The 23,019-nt window shown below is 37.9% G+C and overlaps 4 protein-coding genes across 5 annotated transcripts; 2 read left to right on the forward strand and 2 right to left on the reverse strand.

The window, feature by feature from the left end:
- The first annotated feature begins 1,152 nt into the window (after positions 1-1,152).
- Positions 1,153-2,542, forward strand: LOC149400194 (uncharacterized). 2 transcript variants are annotated; one of them, XM_089613404.1, is made up of 4 exons: positions 1,153-1,266; positions 1,412-1,471; positions 1,514-1,843; positions 2,066-2,542. In XM_089613404.1, exons 1-4 carry the CDS (start codon positions 1,249-1,251, stop codon positions 2,279-2,281), a joined length of 624 nt encoding a protein of 207 aa, XP_089469530.1. In that variant the 5' UTR covers positions 1,153-1,248; the 3' UTR covers positions 2,282-2,542. The 2 variants fall into 2 exon arrangements, with proteins under 2 accessions (XP_089469530.1, XP_089469531.1); XM_089613405.1 differs by having other exon boundaries at positions 1,544-1,843; positions 2,066-2,534.
- Positions 2,543-6,230: 3,688 nt separating this feature from the next.
- Positions 6,231-13,040, forward strand: LOC149400195 (lysine-ketoglutarate reductase/saccharopine dehydrogenase bifunctional enzyme). Its single transcript, XM_089611850.1, has 25 exons — positions 6,231-6,377; positions 6,467-6,763; positions 6,852-6,938; positions 7,029-7,158; positions 7,272-7,445; positions 7,557-7,639; positions 7,718-7,834; positions 7,930-8,005; positions 8,073-8,244; positions 8,322-8,418; positions 8,507-8,673; positions 9,181-9,241; positions 9,345-9,485; positions 9,587-9,907; positions 9,998-10,078; positions 10,164-10,229; positions 10,325-10,442; positions 10,591-10,720; positions 10,814-10,893; positions 10,990-11,148; positions 11,219-11,444; positions 11,548-11,656; positions 12,181-12,342; positions 12,549-12,618; positions 12,808-13,040. The coding sequence occupies exons 2-25, from the start codon at positions 6,515-6,517 to the stop codon at positions 12,858-12,860; spliced, it is 3,129 nt and encodes a 1,042-aa protein (XP_089467976.1). The 5' UTR covers positions 6,231-6,377; positions 6,467-6,514; the 3' UTR covers positions 12,861-13,040.
- Positions 13,041-13,688: 648 nt separating this feature from the next.
- On the reverse strand, positions 13,689-16,420 carry LOC149400196 (Haloacid dehalogenase-like hydrolase (HAD) superfamily protein). Its single transcript, XM_089613712.1, has 6 exons — positions 15,454-16,420; positions 15,092-15,189; positions 14,924-14,948; positions 14,669-14,789; positions 14,447-14,581; positions 13,689-14,266 (listed from the first exon to the last, which is right to left on the reverse strand). The coding sequence occupies exons 1-6, from the start codon at positions 15,992-15,994 to the stop codon at positions 14,062-14,064; spliced, it is 1,125 nt and encodes a 374-aa protein (XP_089469838.1). The 5' UTR covers positions 15,995-16,420; the 3' UTR covers positions 13,689-14,061.
- Positions 16,421-19,833: 3,413 nt separating this feature from the next.
- LOC149400197 (glucan endo-1,3-beta-glucosidase 5-like) lies at positions 19,834-22,859 on the reverse strand. Its single transcript, XM_089612642.1, has 3 exons — positions 22,495-22,859; positions 21,287-22,036; positions 19,834-20,382 (listed from the first exon to the last, which is right to left on the reverse strand). The coding sequence occupies exons 1-3, from the start codon at positions 22,839-22,841 to the stop codon at positions 19,941-19,943; spliced, it is 1,539 nt and encodes a 512-aa protein (XP_089468768.1). The 5' UTR covers positions 22,842-22,859; the 3' UTR covers positions 19,834-19,940.
- Between the last annotated feature and the right edge of the window lie 160 nt (positions 22,860-23,019).

The raw sequence follows: 23,019 nt of genomic DNA on the forward strand, positions 1-23,019 counted from the left end.
GCCCTCATTTATTCTTCATTGCCCTTTGCCGCCAACGCATTCCTCACCGTAACCGCCTCGTTCGTTCATTCACACGTATCATTATCTTTATAAGACTTATATCTCTCTTGTATATATTTTGTTATGGATTATTTTCTAGGTTCAAATGGTGAACGAACTCGAGATCGTGACAAACTATTTCAGCCGCACTACAAGAGTGGTCACAACCTGTTTGTTTAATTATACGTCTCATCGGAGGAAAATCTTCCTTATTTTAATTTTGTTTTTGGCGCAAAAAATCAGTTCGGGAGGGACGGTTATGCGGAGGTGTACCGGGGACATTTTCGAAATGGGCCGGGCAAGATTACCGCAAATATTTTATCAGAGATTGGGTGTGATTCGCCACGTGAATCACCCAAATACAGTATGGTGAATCACACCCAATCTCCGTCAATTATATATAAATCAAACTTTATAATGATTTTATGTTTATATTTATATATTAATAATCAAAATATTCAAACGTTTGATGTTTATTTTTAGTGTTGTTCTCATATGGAAACCGATGCCAAAGAAACAGAAGTATCTAAGACTTGAAATATTTTTGGAAGTCTGTCATCTTCTGTCGAGTTTGGCTTAAGCCTCCACACTTATCTATTATTTACACAATTTCATTTAAATCCATCATACACACTCACGGAAGGTCGGACAATGGCTTTATATATTTTATTTGGAGCATTTTGGTCCCTAACTTATTAGTTTAGTAGCACTTTTGATTCTTATCGAAAAAATATTTTTTTTAAAATAATATTCCACATAAAAAAAAATTAAAGCACATATATAAACTAAAATAACTTAGATATAAATTTAAAAGAGGTGTAATTTGGATAAAATAATGTTTCAAAATCCAAACTTGTTTGACTTTTACTATATTTTTAGGGTTGAAATATGATCTAGTTAGTTTATTTTATAAAATTAATAATGTATTTTAGTTTGTAAATATGTTTTAAGTAGTTTAGGAGTTTATTTTATTTTAAATATTATATTTTTTTTTTATAAAAGGACCAAAAGAGCTACTAAAACAATAAGAAAGGGACTAAAATGTTCCAGAAAAACATTTAGTGACTAAAATAATAAAACCATAGAAGCTTAGGGACTGTTAAAGGCATTATCGGGAAATATAAAAATTCCTATAAATAAAAAGAAATCCCAATAGCAAGGCATTTCGTTCAATTCATCTCTCACGTTCCTTGATCTCTCTGCTTCAAAATGCCCTCCCAATCTCGGGTAAACGAACCGCATCTTTCATCGTTCCCTTCACATTTGTTCTCCTACAATTATTCTTCGTTTTTGCATTGTTTGTTCTGATGAAATATTAGGGCAATTCGACTGCATTGATCCGAAAGATCTTCTCTGCATTGTTGTCTGTCAGGTACCGAGTTTGCAGCTAAAGAATCGCTACATGGTTTTTCAAGAGGATACAAAGAGCGATGTACGACTTCTCTCTGATTTATCCATCCATATATACACATAGAAATTGATTTTGTGGGCTTTGTTTACCCAGAGTGACGACGAATACGATGAAGAGCCAGAAAGAGAGGTGAATGATGCTTTGGAGCAGAAGAAGTTGGACGACCTTTTCAAGGAAAAGATGCTGGAAGAGAAAAGGTTGAGAGAAGCTGAGTATAGAAGGATTTACGAAAGGCTTTTGGCCGGAGAGAAGGTGGAGATCAAGCCGAGGCATTCAAAGGGGGTTAGAGTTGAAGGTCATACTTACTTTGGCGTCAATTTTGATGTCGGCGACGAGGACGAAGACACCATCAGCGCCGCAAGAGCCGCACTGAGGGAACACAACAAAATCAAGGTCAGCAATCAGTATTTAGGGGTGTAGAAATAAAAAAAAATCGTAATATGAAAAACTTTAAGAATTTAGGCTAAAAAAGTGAATACAATGGTTGATGTTAACTTGAACCTTCATAGCCAAAATAGCATAGACGTGTATGAGGTATTTTAGTTGGCATGCTAATTAAATTAAACATACTTTCGAGCCTAGAATGTACAAAATGAATGAATGAGAATGGTTTAGGGATTGAATCTGGAGCTGAAGGAGATTCACCAGGCACTGTGTGCGATTGTGTGCGGGATGAAGTATCGGTTGGTGTTGGAGACCCCAAACGGTCGGTTTTACAAAGCCATGATCGTTATGGGACAGATCACCGAACGAGGCCAGCTCGACATCCTCTACTCCTTTGAACCCTGCGCCTCTTTGGACTATTTCGATCCCTGCGATTATTCTCCTTGACTTTGTTTTTTCCCTAATTAAACAATCTTATTCTCGTAACATATATCTAATTGGTTCTCTTCTTATTGCAACTTACTATTTCGAATTCAATGTCCATTACCTTGTCATGATTTTACTGGTAACATTAGACTCCATGTATTTTAATTTACTCGCACTCAGACTTGTCTCAAGCACGAGTTAAGTTTCTTCCGGTACAACTACTAGAAGAAGACATTACGGGAAAAGAAGGTTCAAACAGAACTATCACAATTTGTGTGTAAATTACCAAGGGATTCACTTCAGATCTGATTTCGTTTGAAAAGTAAAAGCATGTAATAACTCCGTTTGAAAAGAGGACAATATTCCATTCTTGCGGAAAAAAAAATGAAATCTAAGATGAAAAGGTCGGGCAAGAAAAACTAGTGGAAGCCGCGAAGAGTACCGATTAAGAGACTTTTTTATAGAAAAATCAGTACTAGTCTTCCAAACCAAAGTATTACATAGTTAGTTTTAGACCATGTTGTATTTTCTTCAACTTTGTTTCTTTCCCTTCTTTTACACCTGATTTTAATTATGATGTACGTGTGTGGGATTAGAGTAAAAGCTTGTTGCTAAGTGTATTACAAAAGATAAATTTTACTATCTCTATGTGTAAAAAGGGACTTGGTTCTACTTTTTTGTGTTATAGGCAACTAATTCTAAACATGCGTAACAGTGTTATGCGTACTTAAATTAACACCCACGTGGCAAAGACTTTATTTGAGTGTATACGTATAATTCATGTTAGTACTAGATTCCCAAATTTCAAATTTTCGTCGATTGCTTAGAACACAAGTAATCACACACATACAACAACTACTACTTTGTTCAGCGTAACTTAGTCCCCGGAACTCCTCAATGAAGGTAATTTGACAATTTCGATTACAATTACAATTAAATTAAACTAATCAAAATCAAATAACCTAAATTAATCAAAATCAAATAACTTAAACATGTTACTAAACTAATTAAGCACTAAATTAATATTTACAATTAATTAGAGAACTAATTAAACACTAACATTTGCAATTAAACTAATATATATATATATATATATATATAAACAACAAAAAAGTAAACTAACCTATAAACTAAGGCACGAGCAGGGACGAGACAAGAGCAGTGCGCGTCAAATCTGGCACGAGCAGCGGTAAACGGTCAACGACGGCGAGCAAGACAGCGGTTAGCGAGGCCTTCAACAAAGCAGCCTCCTCGGAGTCAGATCAGCGGTGTCTCTTCGATTCGGAGTTAGGTTAGAGAGTTAGAGGAGAGAGACATACAGAGAGAGAGAGAGAGTACTTAAGAGCACGACGAGGTTGTGGTGGTGGTCGCGTTAAGAAGTCGGTGGAGAGAGGACCGGAGAGAAAGGGAGTGAAGGGATGGTGGTGGACGAGCAATGGAGTAGAGTCAGTGAGAACATGAGATAGAGAGAAAATTGGAGTGAGACATATAGATAGATACTTAGAGAGACAGAGAGCGGTCTCGCACCGGTGGTGGCGGTCTCGCAATGTATGAGAGGAGGAGCGACGATGGTGGTGGTCTCGTGGTGGTGGTCTGAGCGCGGAGGAGCAACGAGCTTCATGGGAGGAGCAACGAGCTTCGTTGGAGGACCAGCAACCTTGGTCGGAGAAAGCAGCGGCGAGCAGGGTCGGAGAGAGCAGCGGCGAGCAGGGTCGGAGAAAGCAGCGGCGACCTTGGTTGAAAAGAGTGAAAGAGCAAGGTCTGAGTAGCCCAGAGGAAAAGAAGCATGTGGTCTTGTAGCGCGGCATAGATTTTGATAGATTGGGTATGTGGTCTGCTGGTTTGGAATGAGGAAGAGGCATGGAAGAATTTTAAATAGAATTAACTTAGAAATTAGATGCGACACAGTTGCACCCGAAAGCCATATGGATACGACTTGTCGCATCCGAAGGTGATAAAAAATAAATTGGGAAAAAAATGTCACGTCATTAATTGAACAAAAATAAAAGGGATAAATTTTATCCCGCTTTAAATTATAAGTATTGGATGAGACTAAGTCACATTTAAAACTCATGGTCTCTTATTGGATGCGACTAATCGCATACAATGCTCAATAATCTAACTCTAATGACCTAAGTTCTGGTGACTCTTGATGACTCCTTAGGATGCGACTAGTCGCATCTAATGCTCGTCCGAAGCTAATGACCGAATTTGTCCTAGTGAGTGTATAACTTTCCGATCAATAAAAATTCTCTATGATCTCTTCTTCTTTCTATTTTTCACTGTCTTTGCAAAGTTTCCTCATACCGGTAAGAATCTACACCCAATGATCCCATAAACGTAGTTGAACTACCTAGAAATTTAGGTGGATTGGTAAAAGTGAAGTGTGAATCATTTGGCTCAAGTGGAATCGAGAATTATAGAGGATTTGGAATTTATTAGATTTGAAACGTCAATGTTGATTTAATGGCCAAGCTCAAGTGAGATTTCCTCGAGGTTCAACCAAAAGTTCGAGTGTCTCTAGAGGTTAAAAGAATATCATGGATACAGATAAATTAATCATTGGAGCTTTTGATTGGGGTAAAGATTCAGTGAGGGTGTTTGATGATCATTAGTTTTTTTCTAAATCAAGCTGGTCAACAAAATAATAGTGGCGCGATGAAAATGCGATGGTAGCTTCGCTCATGATTGGTGGTCGAAACTCGAAAAGTGTAGGACATTGATAAATTGAGAACGTGGTGCTAGAATGAGGATGAATACAATATTTTTTAGCTTAGAGAATCCCTCCCCTATCTTTCTATTGATAAGCTTATGCGGACTTCAAATAATTGGACAATAATCAAACTAAACTGATTCAAACAAAAATTGAACCGGATAAACTGTTAAATCAAAATTCGATCTTTGTTTAAATTGGACAATTTTCAATTTCAAATTTTGAAAAACAAAATATTTTATTTCGATTCAAAGTTTTGCAAAAAAATCGAATCGAGCCGATGCAATCGTACTATTTGAATGGAGTATTGCTGGGCGTGAGTGTGCTGATGGAATCACCGTACTCACACTTCTGGAACCCACATGACAAATGTAGCCCATCTTATATGAGAGCGTCATCGCTATCGCTATTAGTACGCTGATGATTATCATTTTTTATTTGAATGTAGCTGTGGGGCTTTTTTTATATAAAAAATAAAAATTATACAAATACAATGACATGGTGTAGCATCTGACATAAAGTAACATATAAAATAAACAAATTTAAGGCGACTCGTGGACGTTGTACGATTGACATCTGTCCATGAAGTCCAAAACTATCGTTTTCAGTTTTGCTAATACCTAACGGGTTTCAATAATAAATAAAATAAAAAAAACCTAACACCGTCCTAATAATGAACACATTCAATCGTAACTAATATAATATATATATATATATATATATATTGTTACACAGTTGTGACAATCACAAATTTTAGAACTCTTCACATTATTAAATGAAATCCAAAGTGTGATAAGCGATAACTACTACACGTGTGCATAGTCAAATTATTTTGGAAGAAAGTTTAATAATCAATAAATGCTATGTTTCATCATTTTCATTAATTAAATTAAATTAAATTAAATAGATATAATCATCTCTAGTAATTAAAAAGAAAAAAATTACAGACTTTTATTTATATATATATATATATATATATATATATATATATATATATTTCGATCACAATCCACACAAATGTCTCGGAAAGCTGAGTTTCTTTAAAAGTCTACTTTTTATGCGTAATGTGAAAAAAAAAAATCAAATAATAATAATAATAATAATAATAACGAGCTTAGTGTCCGGATTTGCATGCCACGCTTGTGACGAGTCGTGACCGAAATAAATAACCATTTTATGCCAAACATGGTGATTGGTTTGATGACTGTGTACTTTCGTTGCCTTTGATATTATTATCCGATACGCAAGCCCATGCGAATTCTAATAAACTCTATCGTTCCTATTAATATTTAGTTCTTCATGACCATAATCAATTGACGAAAGGACAAAGAAGCGCTTACAGACAACACAAAGCTTACAAGTTACAACACGTCGTAATACTATATATAGCGACAAAACATACAGGTAAACATCGCGTTCGACGATCTCCGAAATTTATATCATGTCTTAGTTATTTTCTTTTTCTTTTCATTTGTTTTCGATCGCCAACAAAGTGTTTAAAGAAAGGAAGAAGAAGAAGAAGAAGAAGAAGAAGATCAGCGATGCTGGGAAATGGGATTGTTGGGATTCTTTCCGAGACCGCAAACAAGTGGGAAAGAAGAGCTCCTCTGAGCCCATCGCATTGCGCTAGATTGCTACACGGAGGCAAGGACAGAACGGGAATTTCGCGCATCGTCGTTCAGCCATCGAACAAGCGTGTTCATCACGATGCTCTGTACGAAGATGTTGGCTGTGAATTATCCGATGACTTGTCACAATGCGGACTCATTTTGGGTATCAAGCAACCCAAGGTCATAATTCATACAATCAATTCAAATCTTATTTATTTGGGTTTGTTTGACCGATCAGCTAAATGTTTAATTTATTTTATTCGTACAGTTAGAGATGATTCTTCCTGACAGAGCATATGCTTTTTTCTCGCACACTCACAAGGCCCAGAAAGAAAACATGCCTTTATTGGACAAGGTAAAATTCATTAGTATATTCTTTGATGTGTATATTGCCTCTCAAGTTCTTGTCTGATTTTTTTTTTTTTTTTTTTGTGTGGAAATGAAGATTTTAGCAGAAAGGGTTTCGTTATATGATTATGAACTCATAGTTGGTGACCATGGAAAAAGATTACTTGCGTTTGGGAAGTTTGCTGGCAGAGCTGGCCTAATTGACTTCTTGCATGGCCTGGGACTAAGTAGGCTTTTTTGTTTTTTTTTTTCTCTTTCAAAAGTCTCAATGGAGATTTTCACGTCTGATTAGATGATCATATATGGCTGATTTTTTTTTTTTTTTTATTGGTTTGATCAGGATATCTGAGTCTTGGATATTCAACACCATTTCTTTCCTTGGGGGCTTCATATATGTACCCATCTTTGGCTGCTGCCAAATCTGCGGTGATATCCGTTGGCGAAGAGATAGCAACTCAGGGTTTGCCAGCAGGAATTTGCCCTCTTGTATTTGTTTTTACCGGCTCAGGAAATGGTAATTCAAGCTCTTGCAAACCAAGTCTCCCACGTGAAATTCGAGCAGGCTTTTCTTTCATACAACAATTTGAATCTTTGTGTATTCTTCTTCCTTTTCGTCTTCATGTAGTTTCTCTTGGCGCGCAAGAGATATTCAAGCTTCTTCCTCACTGTTTTGTCGATCCGAGTAGACTTTCCGAGCTCCATGACAAGGCAAGATCTCAACCTCGTTATATTTTCCTCACACTAATATTTGGAAAGCTTCACTACAACTAATATTTGGTTTTTTAGGCCAAGAACGAATCTCAACCTGCTCGGAAATCAAAGAGGGGCTTTCAAGTATACGGCTGCGTTGTCACTTCCCGTGATATGGTCGAAAACAAAGACCCGACGAAAACATTCGACAAAGTACGCCTAATAATTTTGTATACTCTTGGGTTCCTATTATAATATTTTCTTGTTTCAAACGGTGTAAACTCTTTGGATACTAATTCATATTTCAGGCCGACTATTACGCTCACCCCGAGCACTACAACCCTGTTTTCCACGAAAAAATCGCGCCCTATGCTTCAGTTATCGGTTGGTGACAATACATCCTCAACTCTCTCGGTTTTAGATTGTTAGATAATTTGATATCTTTGGGCAGTGAATTGCATGTACTGGGAGCAAAGATTTCCTCGGCTCCTGAGCAACGAGCAGCTTCGAGACTTGACGAAAAAAGCAAGCCCGATCGTCGGACTCTGCGACATCACGTGCGATATCGGCGGTTCGCTAGAGTTTGTCAATCAAACAACTTCTATCGACTCGCCTTTCTTCAGGTGATCAATCTTCTAACATCTCACTCATCTAGTGTGTGAATATGACTCTGAATTAACGACGATATATTGTCTTGCAGATTCGATCCCTTAAAGAATTCTTATCATCATGACATGGATGGAAATGGCTTGATATGTTCTGCCATTGACATACTTCCCACGGAATTCGCGAAAGAGGTAGACAAAGTAGTTTTTTTCTCGGCTATTTACGTGATGAGACAATGTCCTTGATTTTCATCTAATGTGAATTTTACTTTTTTGGAAGGCTTCTCAACATTTCGGAGACATATTATCTGATTTTGTGGGACATCTAGCTTCTACAATAGACATAACAAGATTACCAGCTCATTTGAGGAGAGCTTGCATAGCTCATGGAGGGTCAATTACCTCCTTGTATGGATATATTCCGCGGATGAGAAATGCTGAGTCCGAGTAAGCATTTATTTAAATCCTCTTTCCATTGATTATTTTCTTTTCTTTTTTTCTTCAAACTATTACTAGACTCTTTTTTAGTAGAAATAGCTCTAAAATAAAGCGTCGGTGATATTTTTGTCTTTCAACAAAATTTTGGGCGAAATTGATTTTGTTCTATTTGACTCATCTTTAATAAAATATAAATTTTACATTGAAAATGTATCACCTAAAAAGTTTAAAACATGTTTGCCACACCAAATACCTTGTTAATTTTAGAAAAAGACAGAAATATCCATATTGTACTAAATAAAAATAAAAAAAAAATTTTTTTTTTTTTTTTTTTTTTTATGTTGTTTGGGTAGTTGATATCATAAGATAAGTTATATTTCCTTTTTATCTGGTGGAAAATTACTAAAATAATAGAAAATCATTTCAAAATTAGAAGTTTAAGTACCATTTTGCCCATAAAATTAGCTTCTATACACCAAGATAAGATTTTTATTTCCTTGATTCTGTTTAATCCAGAGAAATAGTTGAAAATTCTGCGAGTAGCCAGTCCAATAAGAAGAAGAAGTACAACACACTGGTAAATTTCGATTTCATAAAACTTCTGTGTGATATCATTTTCAATACTTGGGATTATATTATCTCTGGTAAAAATTAATGAACTCGGAAATTTACATGGATAGGTCTCTCTGAGTGGTCACCTCTTCGATCAGTTTCTGATCAACGAGGCCTTAGATATAATTGAAGCCGCGGGAGGCTCGTTTCACTTGGCCACGTGTCATGTTGGTCAGAGTTCAAGTTCCATTTCATTCTCAGAACTTGAAGTAAGAAATCGCTTCACAATCTGGTGCCTTTTTTTTTATTATTAATTTATTTATGTATATACAGCTTTTGGAATTGACAATCTTTTTGTGCCTTTGAACAGGTTGGTGCAGATGATAAAGCAGTTCTGGACCAGATCATAGATTCATTGATGTCTATTGCTAAATCGGACTCGAAGAGATCAATCCTAAACATAGAAACGAACAAATTCGATGTGAGTGTTGGCACAGTTGAGAAGAAGATCGATGTAAAAGGGAAAACCGGAGCTCTCATTCTCGGTGCAGGTCGGGTCTGTCGACCGGCCGCTGAGTTGTTAGCCTCGATCGGAAGCTTCTCGTCTCGCCAATGGCGTGAATCGCCTTCCGAAGAGCTGAACGATGTTCACGTGATCGTCGCATCTCTTTATCTAAAGGACGCTGAAGAGGTATACATACACACACACAAACCCACATATTAATTAATATGCACAAGAAATGTGATTCACTGATACCGAAGAGGTTGATCATTAGCGCAGATCATCGAAGGTGTTCCTAATGCTACGGCGGTTCAGATTGATGTGCAGGATTATGCTTGTCTATGTAAATATATATCACAGGTAAGAAAAAGCTTATCCTTCTATGATCGAGAATGTTTATCTCAAAATGATCTGATCTCTGCAACATGTTCTTCGTGTTTTACAGGTTGAGGTTGTCATTAGTCTGTTGCCTCCGAGTTGCCACATCATCGTAGCAAATGCATGTATTGAGGTAATGTTCTAGATATTCTGGGAGCTTTACAATTTGAGAATTTCGTTGTATAAAAAAAATTTGATAAGCACGCGATTTTCTCTGATCTCACGCAGCTAAAAAAACATCTAGTAACTGCAAGCTATGTCGATCAATCCATGTCGCTGCTACACGAAAAGGCGAAGAATGCCGGTATTACTATTCTCGGTGAGATGGGCTTGGACCCTGGGATAGGTAATCACTCAATGATATATATATATATATATATATATATATATATATATATATATATATATATATCCATCCTTACTACTATTAGGCATTAAAATAAAATAATATTAATAAAAATTAAAGGAAAATAAGTATATATCGGGTGTTGTAGATCACATGATGGCAATGAAAATGATAAACGACGCTCGAGCTCGAAAGGGAATAATAACGTCTTTTAACTCATACTGCGGCGGACTCCCATCTCCCCAGGCTGCCAACAATCCGTTGGCGTACAAATTCAGGTACTTTTGATGATCAGCTTTGGTTTCTTTGTCGGAAATTCGAGTGAAGTTAATTTGAGCTATAAAAATATGGTTTTGGGCTCAAAATTACAGTTGGAGTCCGGCTGGGGCCATTAGAGCAGGACGCAACCCCGCCGTCTATCGATTAAGCGGAGAGACTGTTCATGTCAACGGTAAGCTTTTGAATCCAAACAAAATTATAAATCGATGCACTAGTACTACATTCAGAAATAAATAAATGTTATTTTTTTACTTCTTGTAATTTGCAGGGGATGATCTTTATGATTCGGCTGCTAGACTGCAAATACCCGACCTTCCAGCTTTTGCCTTGGAATGCCTTCCGAATCGCGACTCTTTAGTTTACGGAGATTTGTATGGAATATCTCACGAAGCATCGACCATTTTCCGTGGAACCCTCAGATACAGAGGCAAGATTTGCTTCTTTTTCAAACTATTGTTGTGATCATTCATGTGACATGTCACGGTTATTTTGCTCAGGGTTCGGTGAGATTATGGGGACACTTGCGAGGATTGGTTTTTTCAACTCGGAAGCTCATTCGGCTCTCGAGAATGAAAAGAGGCCCACGTTCAGAGAGCTCCTGATGGAACTTCTCAAGATTGATGGTCCTCCTCGGAAAAGAGAGGAAGAGATTGCCGAAGGGATTGTGAACCTTGGATATTGTAAGGACCGAGGAACAGCACTAAAGACGGCCAAGACTATCATGTAGAGTCTCTTCTCTTGCTTTGTGCTCTATGTTCAAGATCCGCGTATTAAAAAAATTCGCATATAAAATAAGCAACGCCTAATTTATTTATTTTTGGATCAGATTCTTGGGACTTGATGAGAACACGGAAATTCCCGTCTCGTGCCGAAGCGCGTTCGATGTCTCTTGCCTCCGCATGATCGAGAGGTTGGCTTACTCCGCTGAAGAACAGGTGAATCCCAACATCATCTGCGAATCCCTGAACACTTTAACAATCTTAAGCTTTTACTTTGTTTTAGGGGCGGGGGTATTTATAACAAAAAATTGACTACGTAAGCCACCTAAACTATAGGAGTTGTAAATTAGCCAACCTTTGGTAAATAATTTGTAAATAGCCAACTTGCATATGTGGCAGCCTATTAACTACCTAAAATATATGTTTGGTTGTGTTAAATAAGGCTTTTATTAATTTGTTAATAAGTTTACTTGGCTATTTACAAAAAATTAATCAAAGATGGGTTATATCTCAATCCACTATATCCGTGTGGCTATATAACTTAATAACCCTATTTATAATAATTAGTTAGTTGAGAATAAAAGCCCGGCTCTGACCCATGAGGTGAGAGTATTTCCTTTGGTGAGAGTAGGAAATCCGAAAAGCTTGTCATCGTATGAGGTTAATTCTTCTGTGTGTATATTTTCATTGATACATTATCAAAGTTGTGAAACAGATTATGCAACTGTATATATGTGTAGGATATGGTTCTTTTGCATCATGAATTGGAGGTGGAGTTTCCCGATGAGCAACGCAAAGAGAGACACACGGGAACTCTGTTGGAATTCGGGAGGATTGAGAACGGAAAGACCACAACTGCCATGGCTCTCACTGTTGGAATCCCTGTAGCCGTTGGAGCTCTGGTACTTTCTGTAATCGAAAACTTTAAATATATAAAGTAATATTTTTTTTATTATCTTGCTTGGAGTATTATCTTTATATCAAGTTGCAACAAATACATAACAATATGATAAAATTGTAGAAGGCTAAATAAGTGCATTATATCTGAGAGAGAAAAAAAAAATCACAGCGCGCTGAGTAATGAGATCATTTTTTTTTCTTATTGCAGCTCATCCTTGAAAACAAGATAAAGACTAGAGGCGTGTTGAGGCCTATTGAACCCGAAGTCTATGTTAATGGTAAGTTCAATACATATATGTGCTTTGTTTGTTTTGCTTTTCTAACGAAGAAATATATATTTGAATACTAAAAAAATCTCTCATGTCAGTTCTTTATGTTTATCTTATTAGATGCTTTTGTCTTCTATTTTTAAATAAATGACATCGATATTTATCAAATTATTTTTGTGTCTTTGTTTGGTTTCGCAGCTCTAGACATCTTGAAAGCATACGGTTTCAAGTTGATGGAAAAGATGGAGTAATCTAATTATTGGAGGCTGGATGGTTCGAATCACGTATATTGTATAGTTATATTGTATGTATATAGAGTTATAGACGCATATGTAAGTAAGTGTTCGTGTTTTGTTATGTGTAATTTCTTAACGCATCCCATGCTCTGACGCTGAAAAATAATTAATAAATGTAAGTAAATTATTTATTCACTGATTATCTGATCTAAATTAATTTGTAGCAAGATCAGAAATTTCATAGAAGAAACCCTGCTTCTAATAACAAATGTGTTTCATTCTCACATAAAGATCAGAAATTCCATGCGCTTTTTATACGCGCTAACATACGTATAGAAAACAAAAATTCTTCTAGCAATACACACTCAACATAGTAAACAACATAAACCATTCTTTACTCGCAACAATGAAAAAAAAAATTGTCAACAAAAAAATGCGTGCATGAGCTTTTAAGATCTCGACACCTTATATAGCTCTAGGTCCAAACTTTGAATAGAATTAGATGTTATTAGTTGGCCCCTAGTTGGAATCGTCTCACATGTTGTCTCAAACAGTTTCCTAAAAAAAATGTCCAATAAGCCCTTTACAACCTGTTATATTTATAATTTATTTTGCCCACTAAAAGCCAACAAATATGCGACAACAGACTTATTAATTTTACTTCTCTAAATTTAATTACTTACTCTTTGTAACAAACTACGATAACTTTTATTTATTTCGATTTGCCAAACTATATTGCAACATTTCTCGCACTACTTGGCATAACTTGGAAGGTGGCTGCTAGATGCTAATTTGTTTTCTGTTTGGATTTTGTATTTTATGTACACCAGTTTAAATCGTAGCTTTTGATGAAAAAATTCGGATGATGTACAAAACGGAGCTACAGGATTTAGGAATTATTAATGAATAGCTTGTGATAGCTTTAACAACATTGTATCTTTAATCAAAACCCCCGCTTATTGAATCAGCGGCAGCAAAGAAACATAAGCAACAAATTAAACAAACTTTATAGAGTCAAATTTCATCTTCGGTACGGGAAAAAAAAATATCAATTACCAAGTTTGCTCTCACAACTTCTCTTAAACCTAGGTCCCAATGCCGATACTGTTCTTGTCCTTGTTGCGTCGTTGCCAATAAAAAAGGCTCAGCTTGATCCGACATCTTCTATTAGAGGCTTCTGGGCAGTGAGCAGGGAAATGGTAAATGCCCGAAGAGACTAATTCAAAACCCATGTGTTCAATTGTTGCTCCACTTCTTCCCAGTTATGGACTTTAGTCACAAGTGGGTGTTGATCGATAGAATCCGTTTTGCACCACGGATAAGAATTCTCGTAGTCGAACAGCAAAACCCTCATTCCAGCGTCTGCGCATTCGATCGCGTATCTCGGGTTATCATCAATCAAAACTTTTGCTCCTAAAGACCTGAGAGATGCAGGTAGTTAAGACCAACATGTCAGAGGCGATCTGACACTGAAGCTAATTCCTTGATCATTACTTGTCACTGAACGTTTCAGCAGCTTTTCAATTCATTCATAGGATCTAAGTTATAACTATTTAATACCCATGAGACACCTAAACTGAAAAAGCAGGTCTTAAGCATACCTGCAAATGTCAGACTTCGGCCGTGATTCTCCGTTGAGAGCAAAATGATTCCCAAAGTGAATCTCCGTAAACAATCCAGGATAATATTTTTCAATCCATTCAATTGTATGGTCTTTGATGGCATTCTGGCGGGACCTATACAACACATCCGAAAGACCCAAATTAATTACTGCAATTTCTGTCATTTCTAATTTCTGTATGAATTCCCGGATAGGTACATACGTCACAACAGAGAGGTTACAAAATTTAGACAGTTTATGAAGAGCTTTATGTGCGCCGGGTATAGGGTGGATCCCAGATTTAAAATACGAGGTTTTGAAGAATTCGTGGACGCGGATATCAGCTGTAACAACAAAATAAATGTTAAACAGTCAATCAGTAATTGGAAAGCTTTTACTTGTAAGTCAATTGAGATATGGGTTCATGAAAACAATTATCCTATTGAACAAAATGAGCCAAAGCAGTGGAACTAAGAACCTTCATCGCGAGAACAATTCCATATCTGTAACACAAATAGAGGCCAGCATTAGAAACGAAAACCCAAGCAACATCAAAGCATAGTCTATTAAAAATTGAGCACTAATGGCCTTTAGTTTCTCATGTTCTTTCGTGCATAGATCAGACAGATATAGATTTAGGGAATACCTTGAAGAACTCGTAGACATGGTACTCTGACACAGAATGGCTCAAAGAATAACGATCCGCAATAAATCTATTCAGAGCTGATACAAAGTTTCCCAAAACTGCTCCTCAAGAGAAAGAAGCCAAAAAAAAAAAGCATGAGATCAGAAACTAATAACAACCAGAGGCAAAAATCAAAAGGCTCCGAACGAATCACAAGCTTCTTTTGGCATTGCAAACCATAAATTAAACGAACGCACAGTCATGTTAAGATACAGCTTTAGCAATATATAAAATCTTGTATTAAGATATTGACACTTTTGCTTCGTTCTCCCAATCTCGGCTTCCATGTCCAAGACAAAACGACTAAAGCAACAACAAAATACCTTCATCTACATCGACGGCAACGGCGAATTTCTCTCCGGGAAATGAATGAGCACTATGTCGAAGCAAGTTTCCGTGTTCATACGCCTTCTCGCGTCCGTTCGGACCGTAGCTACGGCCATCGTGACGAACCTCTTGCAGCGGAGGAATTCTCTTCAGCTCCAAATCGCTAACGAACTGAGCTTTGTGGTTGTCGAATCCACCTCCTCTCCGAGTCGCCTTGCCGTGACTGTGTAGCGACCGACGGCGAGGTTCGCGATCGGGATTCCGATCGGGCTCGAAGCAGGCTCGGACCTCGAAGCCTCGGAAGCGGCGAGGAAAAACAGGAAAGTTCTCGACCGTCCGAACAGAGTACAATCGCTCGGCGCCACAGCCGCAATACGCCACCGAGGGTGAGGCCATGTCCGTCGGGAATCTCGGCGGAGGACCGTCCGAGCCGTGATCGTATGGATTCAAGAGAGGTTGAGATCGGAGTTGCGAGGACGACCGACGGAGCGACGACACGAATCGCAGACTGGCTCGCCTCTTCGCCGAGCACAACATTACGAAGAGCTCCAAGTCATATCATAACCTCTATGTCGCCATTGTTCCTTCGCCGCAACGAAATCGACTGCCAAAAACCCTAGAGGATACTCTTTCGATCAAATGAAGACACCTTCGAACTCGAACTCGAACTCGACCAGGAAAAAAAATTAAAATATTTGAACTTTCTCCGAGATTTAAATTGCAATTTTTTTGTTTTTTTTTGTTTTTTTGCTTTTTCCTAATCGAGGATTGAACAAGAATGACTTAGAATATCCGAGATTTCAATTGACGAAAAAAAATTAATGGAAAAGGGAAAATGGAAGAATACAATGATTTCGTTTTCCTTTGCTAAAAATAAAATTATCGTGTGGGACGAAGAAGATTGATAATTTGTTTCCTATCCAATATGAAATTGATTTACTAGTGAAAAATACCATAGATTTAGGCTTAATTTCAACTTTTTATTCTTTTGGTCGCTACTAAATGATGGCGAGACTTGCAACTTTGATAAGTAGTAATTTATTTAGTATCTGTTAATGTCTTGATATAACATAGTTTATTTTAGGGCCGGATTTTATGACCGACTAGGACGAAATGAAGAGGGAGTCTTTAAATGCGAGCTCATGGCGATATAATGGACATACTCGAGATGTAATGTACGTCATTTAGATCAATAATGCCGTTTTTTTCTAACGAATCATCGAAATGTCACGATCTCTAAAACTTGACTGTAAAGGGTAAACTCGAGAAATAACGAGAAGCCCGTGACTATGACAGGTAAACTAAAAAAATGTCACGATCCCTAAAGAATTCTCGAAATCACAACGAGAACGACGATTTATTTTCAAGAGTTTCAAGAAGACCGTGGCGATGAAGGGTAAGAATCGAAATGCCTCAATTTCCACGGGTCAGAGAGAGAGAGAGAGAGTATTTTGAAGGAGTTTTGACTTAGTGTAGAATCACTTGACTCGGCGTGGTGTTCGAGGAAGTATTATACGAGCCTAATAGGACTTGGCAAGAATGAGGCTTGGGTGAGATGCCTTGCTTGGGGCGAAGTCAGATGGCTCTTTGGGTAAATATGGCCCTTGGCTTGTGCAAGGACGGGGCCTCGCCTCGGGCAAGGCAAGCGAGGCCCTAGGCTTGGGGAGGCTCAGCGAGGAACATCACTTGAGATGTCGAAGCTGGCAAGGCAGATGCTTTGCATGGGGAAAGGCTCAGGTGAGGCTCGAGTGAAATTGGGCAAGGCAAGCTCTTGGCTAGGGCGAGATCTCATAGCCCAAACGAGTAGGGATGGCATTTTTACCCGAAACCCGTTAGCCCGTCCGTTACCCGGTCTTAACGGATCGGGTAATACCCGTTCAAAATGAGTTAACGGGCTAACAGGTATTACCCGTTAGTATTTTAGCGGGTACGGGTCGGGTAGCGAAAATGTTAAACCCGTCCCGTTAACCTGCTAACCCGCCCGTTAATTATTTTTATGGAAAAAAACTAAATATTTTTTTAAGAAAACATTAGATTACATCATAATGAGTAGGTTGTTTTGATTCTTATTAAAAAAAAATTATTTTTTTTAAACGGGTTAACGGGTGCTCAATTTTGGCACCCGTCACCCGGCGGGTATACCCGTTACCCGCCCCGTTGGGAAAACCGGGTTAACGGGTACGGGTTAACGGGTATTTTAATAGGCGGGTACGGGTACCGGCATTGGTGTACCCGCTAAAACCCGTACCCGTTGCCATTCCTACAAACGAGGTCCCTTGGCATGTGCGAGATGCCTTGATCCGGACGAGATGCCTTTGTAAAGGCGAGGCGCTAAGCCGGACAAGATGTCTTAGTTTGGGTGAGATCCCTTAGTCCGGATGAGGTCACTTGGTCCGTTTGAGGTTCTTGGTCTGAGCGAGATGCTTTGGCCGAGCGAGTCACCTAGGCCAAGGCGAGATGCTTCGGTTAGGGTGAGGTCCCTAAACCCATGCAAGTTCCTTGGTTGGGCGAGGTACCTCGCCCAGGAGAGATCTCATAGTCTGGTCGAGGCGCTTGGTTTGAGTGTCATGCCTTGGCTTGGGAGAGGTGTTTGGCACATGCAAGATGTCTTGTTATGGGCAAGATGCTTGGTCCGAACGAGATTTCTTGGCTCGAGCGAGGTCCCTTGTGTATGGTCTAGTTGGGAGATTCGGGTTTAGATTTATTTTATTGGACCGAATTTTTGGTTTTATATTCTTATGTCATTTTTTATATAGATTTTTGGATTTGCTCGAAAGAAAATATGACATAGTCATATATTTTATTTTAGGGTCCATTAGGTATATAGTAATATTTACACTTTGAAATTACTATTTAACTAACGTTTGGTAAATATTTGGTGCATAACCATATTCACTTATTTATTTCACGCGTAGATTGACATAAATATTCTAACTTTTTATTTCAATGAAATGACAAATCAGAAATGTCACGTCATGTTTGTGGCTATTTACTAAATATTTATCAAATATTGATTATATAGCAATCTCAAACGTCTAAACTGGTTAATTATCTAAATTTTTGTTTATTTTATACTTTATGATGTTGTTAACTAAGCTCAAGTGCTTAACCAAAAAGTGAACCTGGAAATTGGTTTGCTAGTAATATACAGTGAGCAAGCAGACAGATTTTCTGTAATCTATTATATATATTAAGTCAAAATCATATCTCTAATCTAAATAGATTTTACTATGTTATTAAAATATATTTTAAGGATATACATATTCTTAAATCACTCCCTGTATATGTGTATTAAAGTAGACCCCAATCAATGGAGCATCTCTCTCTTTCACTAATTTGTCATTGTTTTCCTCTCTAATTTGGACCCAATATAATAGGGTAGGGTGATATTTTCATTTTTGTGGGGATTTCGAGACGTTGGGGTTTGGTCCATATAAGCTTGATATGTGTCAATTGTGTTACCTTTCTCATAAAGGAACAAAAGGAAGAAATTGCCACTATTCAACAAAAAAGGTCCCACAACTCCACAAGGCTCGAGACAGACAGTCGGCTGGTGTTATTTATTTACAAAAGTAGTTTTCAAACTTTTATCAAATAGGAGGGAAGGGATTTTGGCTCCTTATAATTTTTCTATATTAGACCGGATATTGAAAAGCTGATTATTATTTTTCTTTCATTTTGATTTAGGAAGAGCTCTAGTCGTGGGTAAAAAAAATTCATTTATCACGTATTCGTATTTAAATATAAGGAGATCAATTACATATAATTTTATTTATAGTTTTGATTTATTATTTAGCTAAATTTTAGTAAAAAAATTTATAAATAATCATGATCGAATATTTACACGCTAAATTAACTGAAATATCTTATCAAAATATTAATTATTTATCTAAAATTTACTTAAAACTTATAAAACATTTACTATTTACTTAAAATTTATAAAATGTTGACTGATTTACTAATTATTTGATATAATCTATGACAAGGTTAATCCCAGGATTAAATTTAACCGTGTATATTAATATTAATATTTATTGTACACTTAAGTGAGGTATTGGCCCATACAATAAAATTTAAAGACTTCAATAAATTATGACATTGTGCATGATTGATTGAAAAAAAAAAAAAATTGATTAAACTCTAACCGTTTTAAAACGATAAGATTAATCTCACCAAAAGATTTGGCGAGAACAGATATATCACGCTTATATATAATTTGTGATCATCACACTTTGATGGCATGGAGACTTGTGTTTGTGGCGTATGTACAGACTTAAATTATCAAACTTTGAAACCATTGCTTCACATATCGTTTTATAAAATGACAATTGCATTCTTAATCTATATGAAGCACAATCGCAAAAGGAAGAAGAAAAAAAAATTAATAATAAAGAAAGAACAAAAAGGCAGGAATATACATTCACAAAGATGAAATTAATCAATGAACATGAAAAAACTAATAACCTAACCACATCACTAAAACTCAGCCGACCAACACAACACTATACAACAAAACAACGAGGAGGCTCATCCCGAACCCGAGAAACGACAGGTCGTTTTTGAGCCCCGACGAAGCCCCGGTCCTCGGAGACCTGGCTGCTAGCTCGTGCCGTCCGATGTCGATCATGATGTCGAAGCGGCAAGAGCTGTCTCTGGTGCCTCCGGGCGCTGAGGGGGACGGGTTGGCAGTGGTGAGCACGGCCAAGTTTCCGAAGCGACACGAGTCTTTCCTTTGGTCCATCGTCTGGTAGTACATGTTGAAAGCGTACGAGGCGTTGCCCCGAGCGTCGAGGGTCTCGCACGACGAGCCGTACCCTAGGCTTGTACAGTCGGCGTAGGTGCAAGCGTAGCTAATGCTGTCGGCGAGCCTCGGGTCTGAAATATCAGCTTGCGGCGACATCACGCACCATTGCCGATCAAAGTGCCTATTATTATTATTATTGTTGTTGTTAATAATTAAGTAAATGAACAGTTGAATATTATGGAGATATGATCAAATATATGGTCCTAATTTGAAATCCCTAACACTAAGGCCTTTCAAATTATTGGCATCGTTTGGCACAGCTTTGTTTTTTAAAAAAGTGTTTTTAGATTCAGTTTTTGAAAAAAACTGTTTTTTTCAAAAACTGACAAGGTGTTTGGTAAACTGTTTATAAAATAGTTGTTGTTGATAACAAAACTGATTTAGCGTTTGGTAAAATAAATATATTATAGTAAAAAGACTAAAATAGACATAAAATAAATATTTAACAGTGCTATGGATAATCACGTGAGGATATTAAAGTAATTTTATATCAGATACAAAAACGTTTTTTCTAAAAGCTAAGATTCTTAGCTTTTGTGACTCATGTACAATTTTTAAAATCGTTTTTGAAATTTTTTCTAAAAACTGTTTTACCAAACAGTAAGATTGCAGTTTGGTTTTTGCTAACAGCAAAAACAGACTTAAAAAAGCTGTGCCAAACACGCCCATTAATTTAGTCTATGTAGATAGTTTTTTTTATTATTAATATGCCCTCTAATTTTATGTATTTATTAAAATACTTTTGATTCGTGTAATAAATATAGAAATGAGCTCTTCTAATAAGTTTTCTCTTAAAATTATATGCTTTTTCATATGTGTAATGTGTCCCCTGAAGAAAATTAAAAAAAGTTTCTTATTACACCCGTGAATCTTTTTAAAAAATTTATATTTTTATCTAATGCTCCCCTTAATTAAGTTGTCTACTAATAAATACAAGTTTTAGCCCCTCAATTTCATTTTTTAGTTATTGCCGAGTAACAAAACTAACCTGGCTCTAATTATATATATCAGATTATTATATATACCTGACGCCTCTGGCAGGAACAAGCTTCTTCCCAGCACCCAAGTCGAGGTCATACTTAAGCGAGCCGTCGAAGTTGAAGAGACCCCAGTGCCGCTCAAACTTGCCGGGGTCCACGCTCTTCTGATCCTCGTCGGTGAGCGCAAAGAGGTACACCTCGGGCATGAGAGGCCTCTTCGGGGTCCCACGGCGCGACACGATCTTCTGAATGAGTCCCTGATTGAAGCGCTGGGCGTTACGAGCGTTGGCCTCGGGGTGCCCGTCCGTGGGCCACCCCATCTCGCCCACGATGACCTGGACGGCCCCGAAGCCGTTGGCCTCGAGGGCCGCGACGAGCGTGTCGAAGTTGGCCTCCATGACGTTGGTGTACGCGATCTGACCGTCCATCACCGGGCTCGACGACGAGGACGACTGGGAGTCGGAGCCGAAGAAGGCGTATTCCTTGGGGAAATGGGGGTCGGATTCGAGGCTGAGGAAAGGGTAAATGTTGATGGTGAGAGGAGAGGCGTTGGTGGCGAGGAAGGAGACGATGGAGAACATGAGGTCGTGGATGTCTTGCCGGAAGTTTCCGCCGGAGGGGAGGCCCGTGGCGGTTTCATACACGTCGGCGTTCAGAGGGACGGTGGTCTTGACTTGCTTTCCGAGCCCGGCTTTGATCAGAGCCGCTTGGACGTTTTGGAGGGCCGGGAGGGTTGTTTGTAGGTACATGTCTTTGTACGTCTTTAGAAATGGCTCGTTCCCTACAGCTACGTGCCTGCATGCATGCATGCATTTTTATTACATATACGTAAACCGTACGTACACTCGGATTTACCTCGTACTAGCTAGTATATGTTTGGACCAATTCTGCTTTTGATTAAAATATATATGTGATGGCAAATAGATATTATATAATTATGCCATACAAATTCTTACTGTTTCAACATGGATAGATAGAAGAAAGGAAAACTGTGCCATCATTTGTAAATAAGTTGCATTGACATCAACCAAAAATCCTAAGCTAACCACCAAACGCTAGGAGTTTAAATAATCTGCTACAAAGCGCGAGAAGATAAATAGCATCCTGGATAAAAGAACTTCTAAAAGTTCTATCAAATTTTGCTTTCTTTTTTTTTTTTAAACGATGAAAGAGTGTGAATCAGTTTGGCTCTTGGATGCAATAATATATCAAAAGAGAACGGAGTGTTTTCTTTTTAAATAAAATTGTTATACCTAATATCAACCCCGGCTGTGACGTAGGCTGAGACATTGTGAGCGACCCAGGTGATAGCAAACTGGACACTACTAGCAAGAGGCTCTAAGAACTCGTTTGGTATACCGAGCATGACTTGAATGCCAGATTTAGCCAGTGCCTGAAGAGCTCTAGGGTCAGCTTCAAAGAGCTTCACCTTGTTGAACCCATTTTCCTTCAGAAGATTCACAACCAAATCCGGTGGCAACGGGTGTGACGACCTGGTTCCCCAATTGCATGCAAACCCCGACGCCCCGACACCACCGCCGATCAGGCAGAAAATCAGTATCCAAAAGCAACCAGAAGAGCCCATATTTTGTTTTGGCATACTTTTCCAATGGTATATTTCTTGGTTTTGAGCTTGACCACACAAGTGGTTTGAATAATATCTCTTATAGAGTACGGTGGAAGGCAAGGAATCCCATAGGCGTTCAAAAAGGAACTGGATTCCAAGGGAAAACCCACTTGAAAGGCCAACCTTGTTGGTTTATAGGATAGTTTCGAAT

Source organism: Urtica dioica, chromosome 4 (assembly GCF_054948205.1).
Source record: "Urtica dioica subsp. dioica isolate 48M chromosome 4, U.dioica_male_clone48M_v1_H2, whole genome shotgun sequence".
Lineage (NCBI taxonomy): Eukaryota > Viridiplantae > Streptophyta > Magnoliopsida > Rosales > Urticaceae > Urtica > Urtica dioica.

What these genes read in the sequence shown, in the direction of transcription:
- LOC149400197 (XM_089612642.1), bottom strand. Translation starts at nt 22,841, where the DNA reads ATGCCAAAACAAAATATGGGCTCTTCTGGTTGCTTTTGGATACTGATT. An exon ending in ACAGCCGGGGTTGATATTAG is followed by an intron (nt 22,037 to 22,494) that starts GTATAACAATTT and finishes GCATGCATGCAG; the next exon opens with GCACGTAGCTGTAGGGAACG. An exon ending in GTTCCTGCCAGAGGCGTCAG is followed by an intron (nt 20,383 to 21,286) that starts GTATATATAATA and finishes TAATAATAATAG; the next exon opens with GCACTTTGATCGGCAATGGT.
- LOC149400194 (XM_089613404.1), top strand. An exon ending in AAGAGGATACAAAGAGCGAT is followed by an intron (nt 1,472 to 1,513) that starts GTACGACTTCTC and finishes ATATACACATAG; the next exon opens with AAATTGATTTTGTGGGCTTT. An exon ending in GGGAACACAACAAAATCAAG is followed by an intron (nt 1,844 to 2,065) that starts GTCAGCAATCAG and finishes AGAATGGTTTAG; the next exon opens with GGATTGAATCTGGAGCTGAA.
- LOC149400196 (XM_089613712.1), bottom strand. Translation starts at nt 15,994, where the DNA reads ATGTTGTGCTCGGCGAAGAGGCGAGCCAGTCTGCGATTCGTGTCGTCG. An exon ending in ATGTCTACGAGTTCTTCAAG is followed by an intron (nt 14,949 to 15,091) that starts GTATTCCCTAAA and finishes TTTGTGTTACAG; the next exon opens with ATATGGAATTGTTCTCGCGA. An exon ending in CCGAAGTCTGACATTTGCAG is followed by an intron (nt 14,267 to 14,446) that starts GTATGCTTAAGA and finishes TGCATCTCTCAG; the next exon opens with GTCTTTAGGAGCAAAAGTTT.
- LOC149400195 (XM_089611850.1), top strand. Translation starts at nt 6,515, where the DNA reads ATGCTGGGAAATGGGATTGTTGGGATTCTTTCCGAGACCGCAAACAAG. An exon ending in AGAAGAAGTACAACACACTG is followed by an intron (nt 9,242 to 9,344) that starts GTAAATTTCGAT and finishes TTACATGGATAG; the next exon opens with GTCTCTCTGAGTGGTCACCT. An exon ending in CCGTTGGCGTACAAATTCAG is followed by an intron (nt 10,721 to 10,813) that starts GTACTTTTGATG and finishes TCAAAATTACAG; the next exon opens with TTGGAGTCCGGCTGGGGCCA.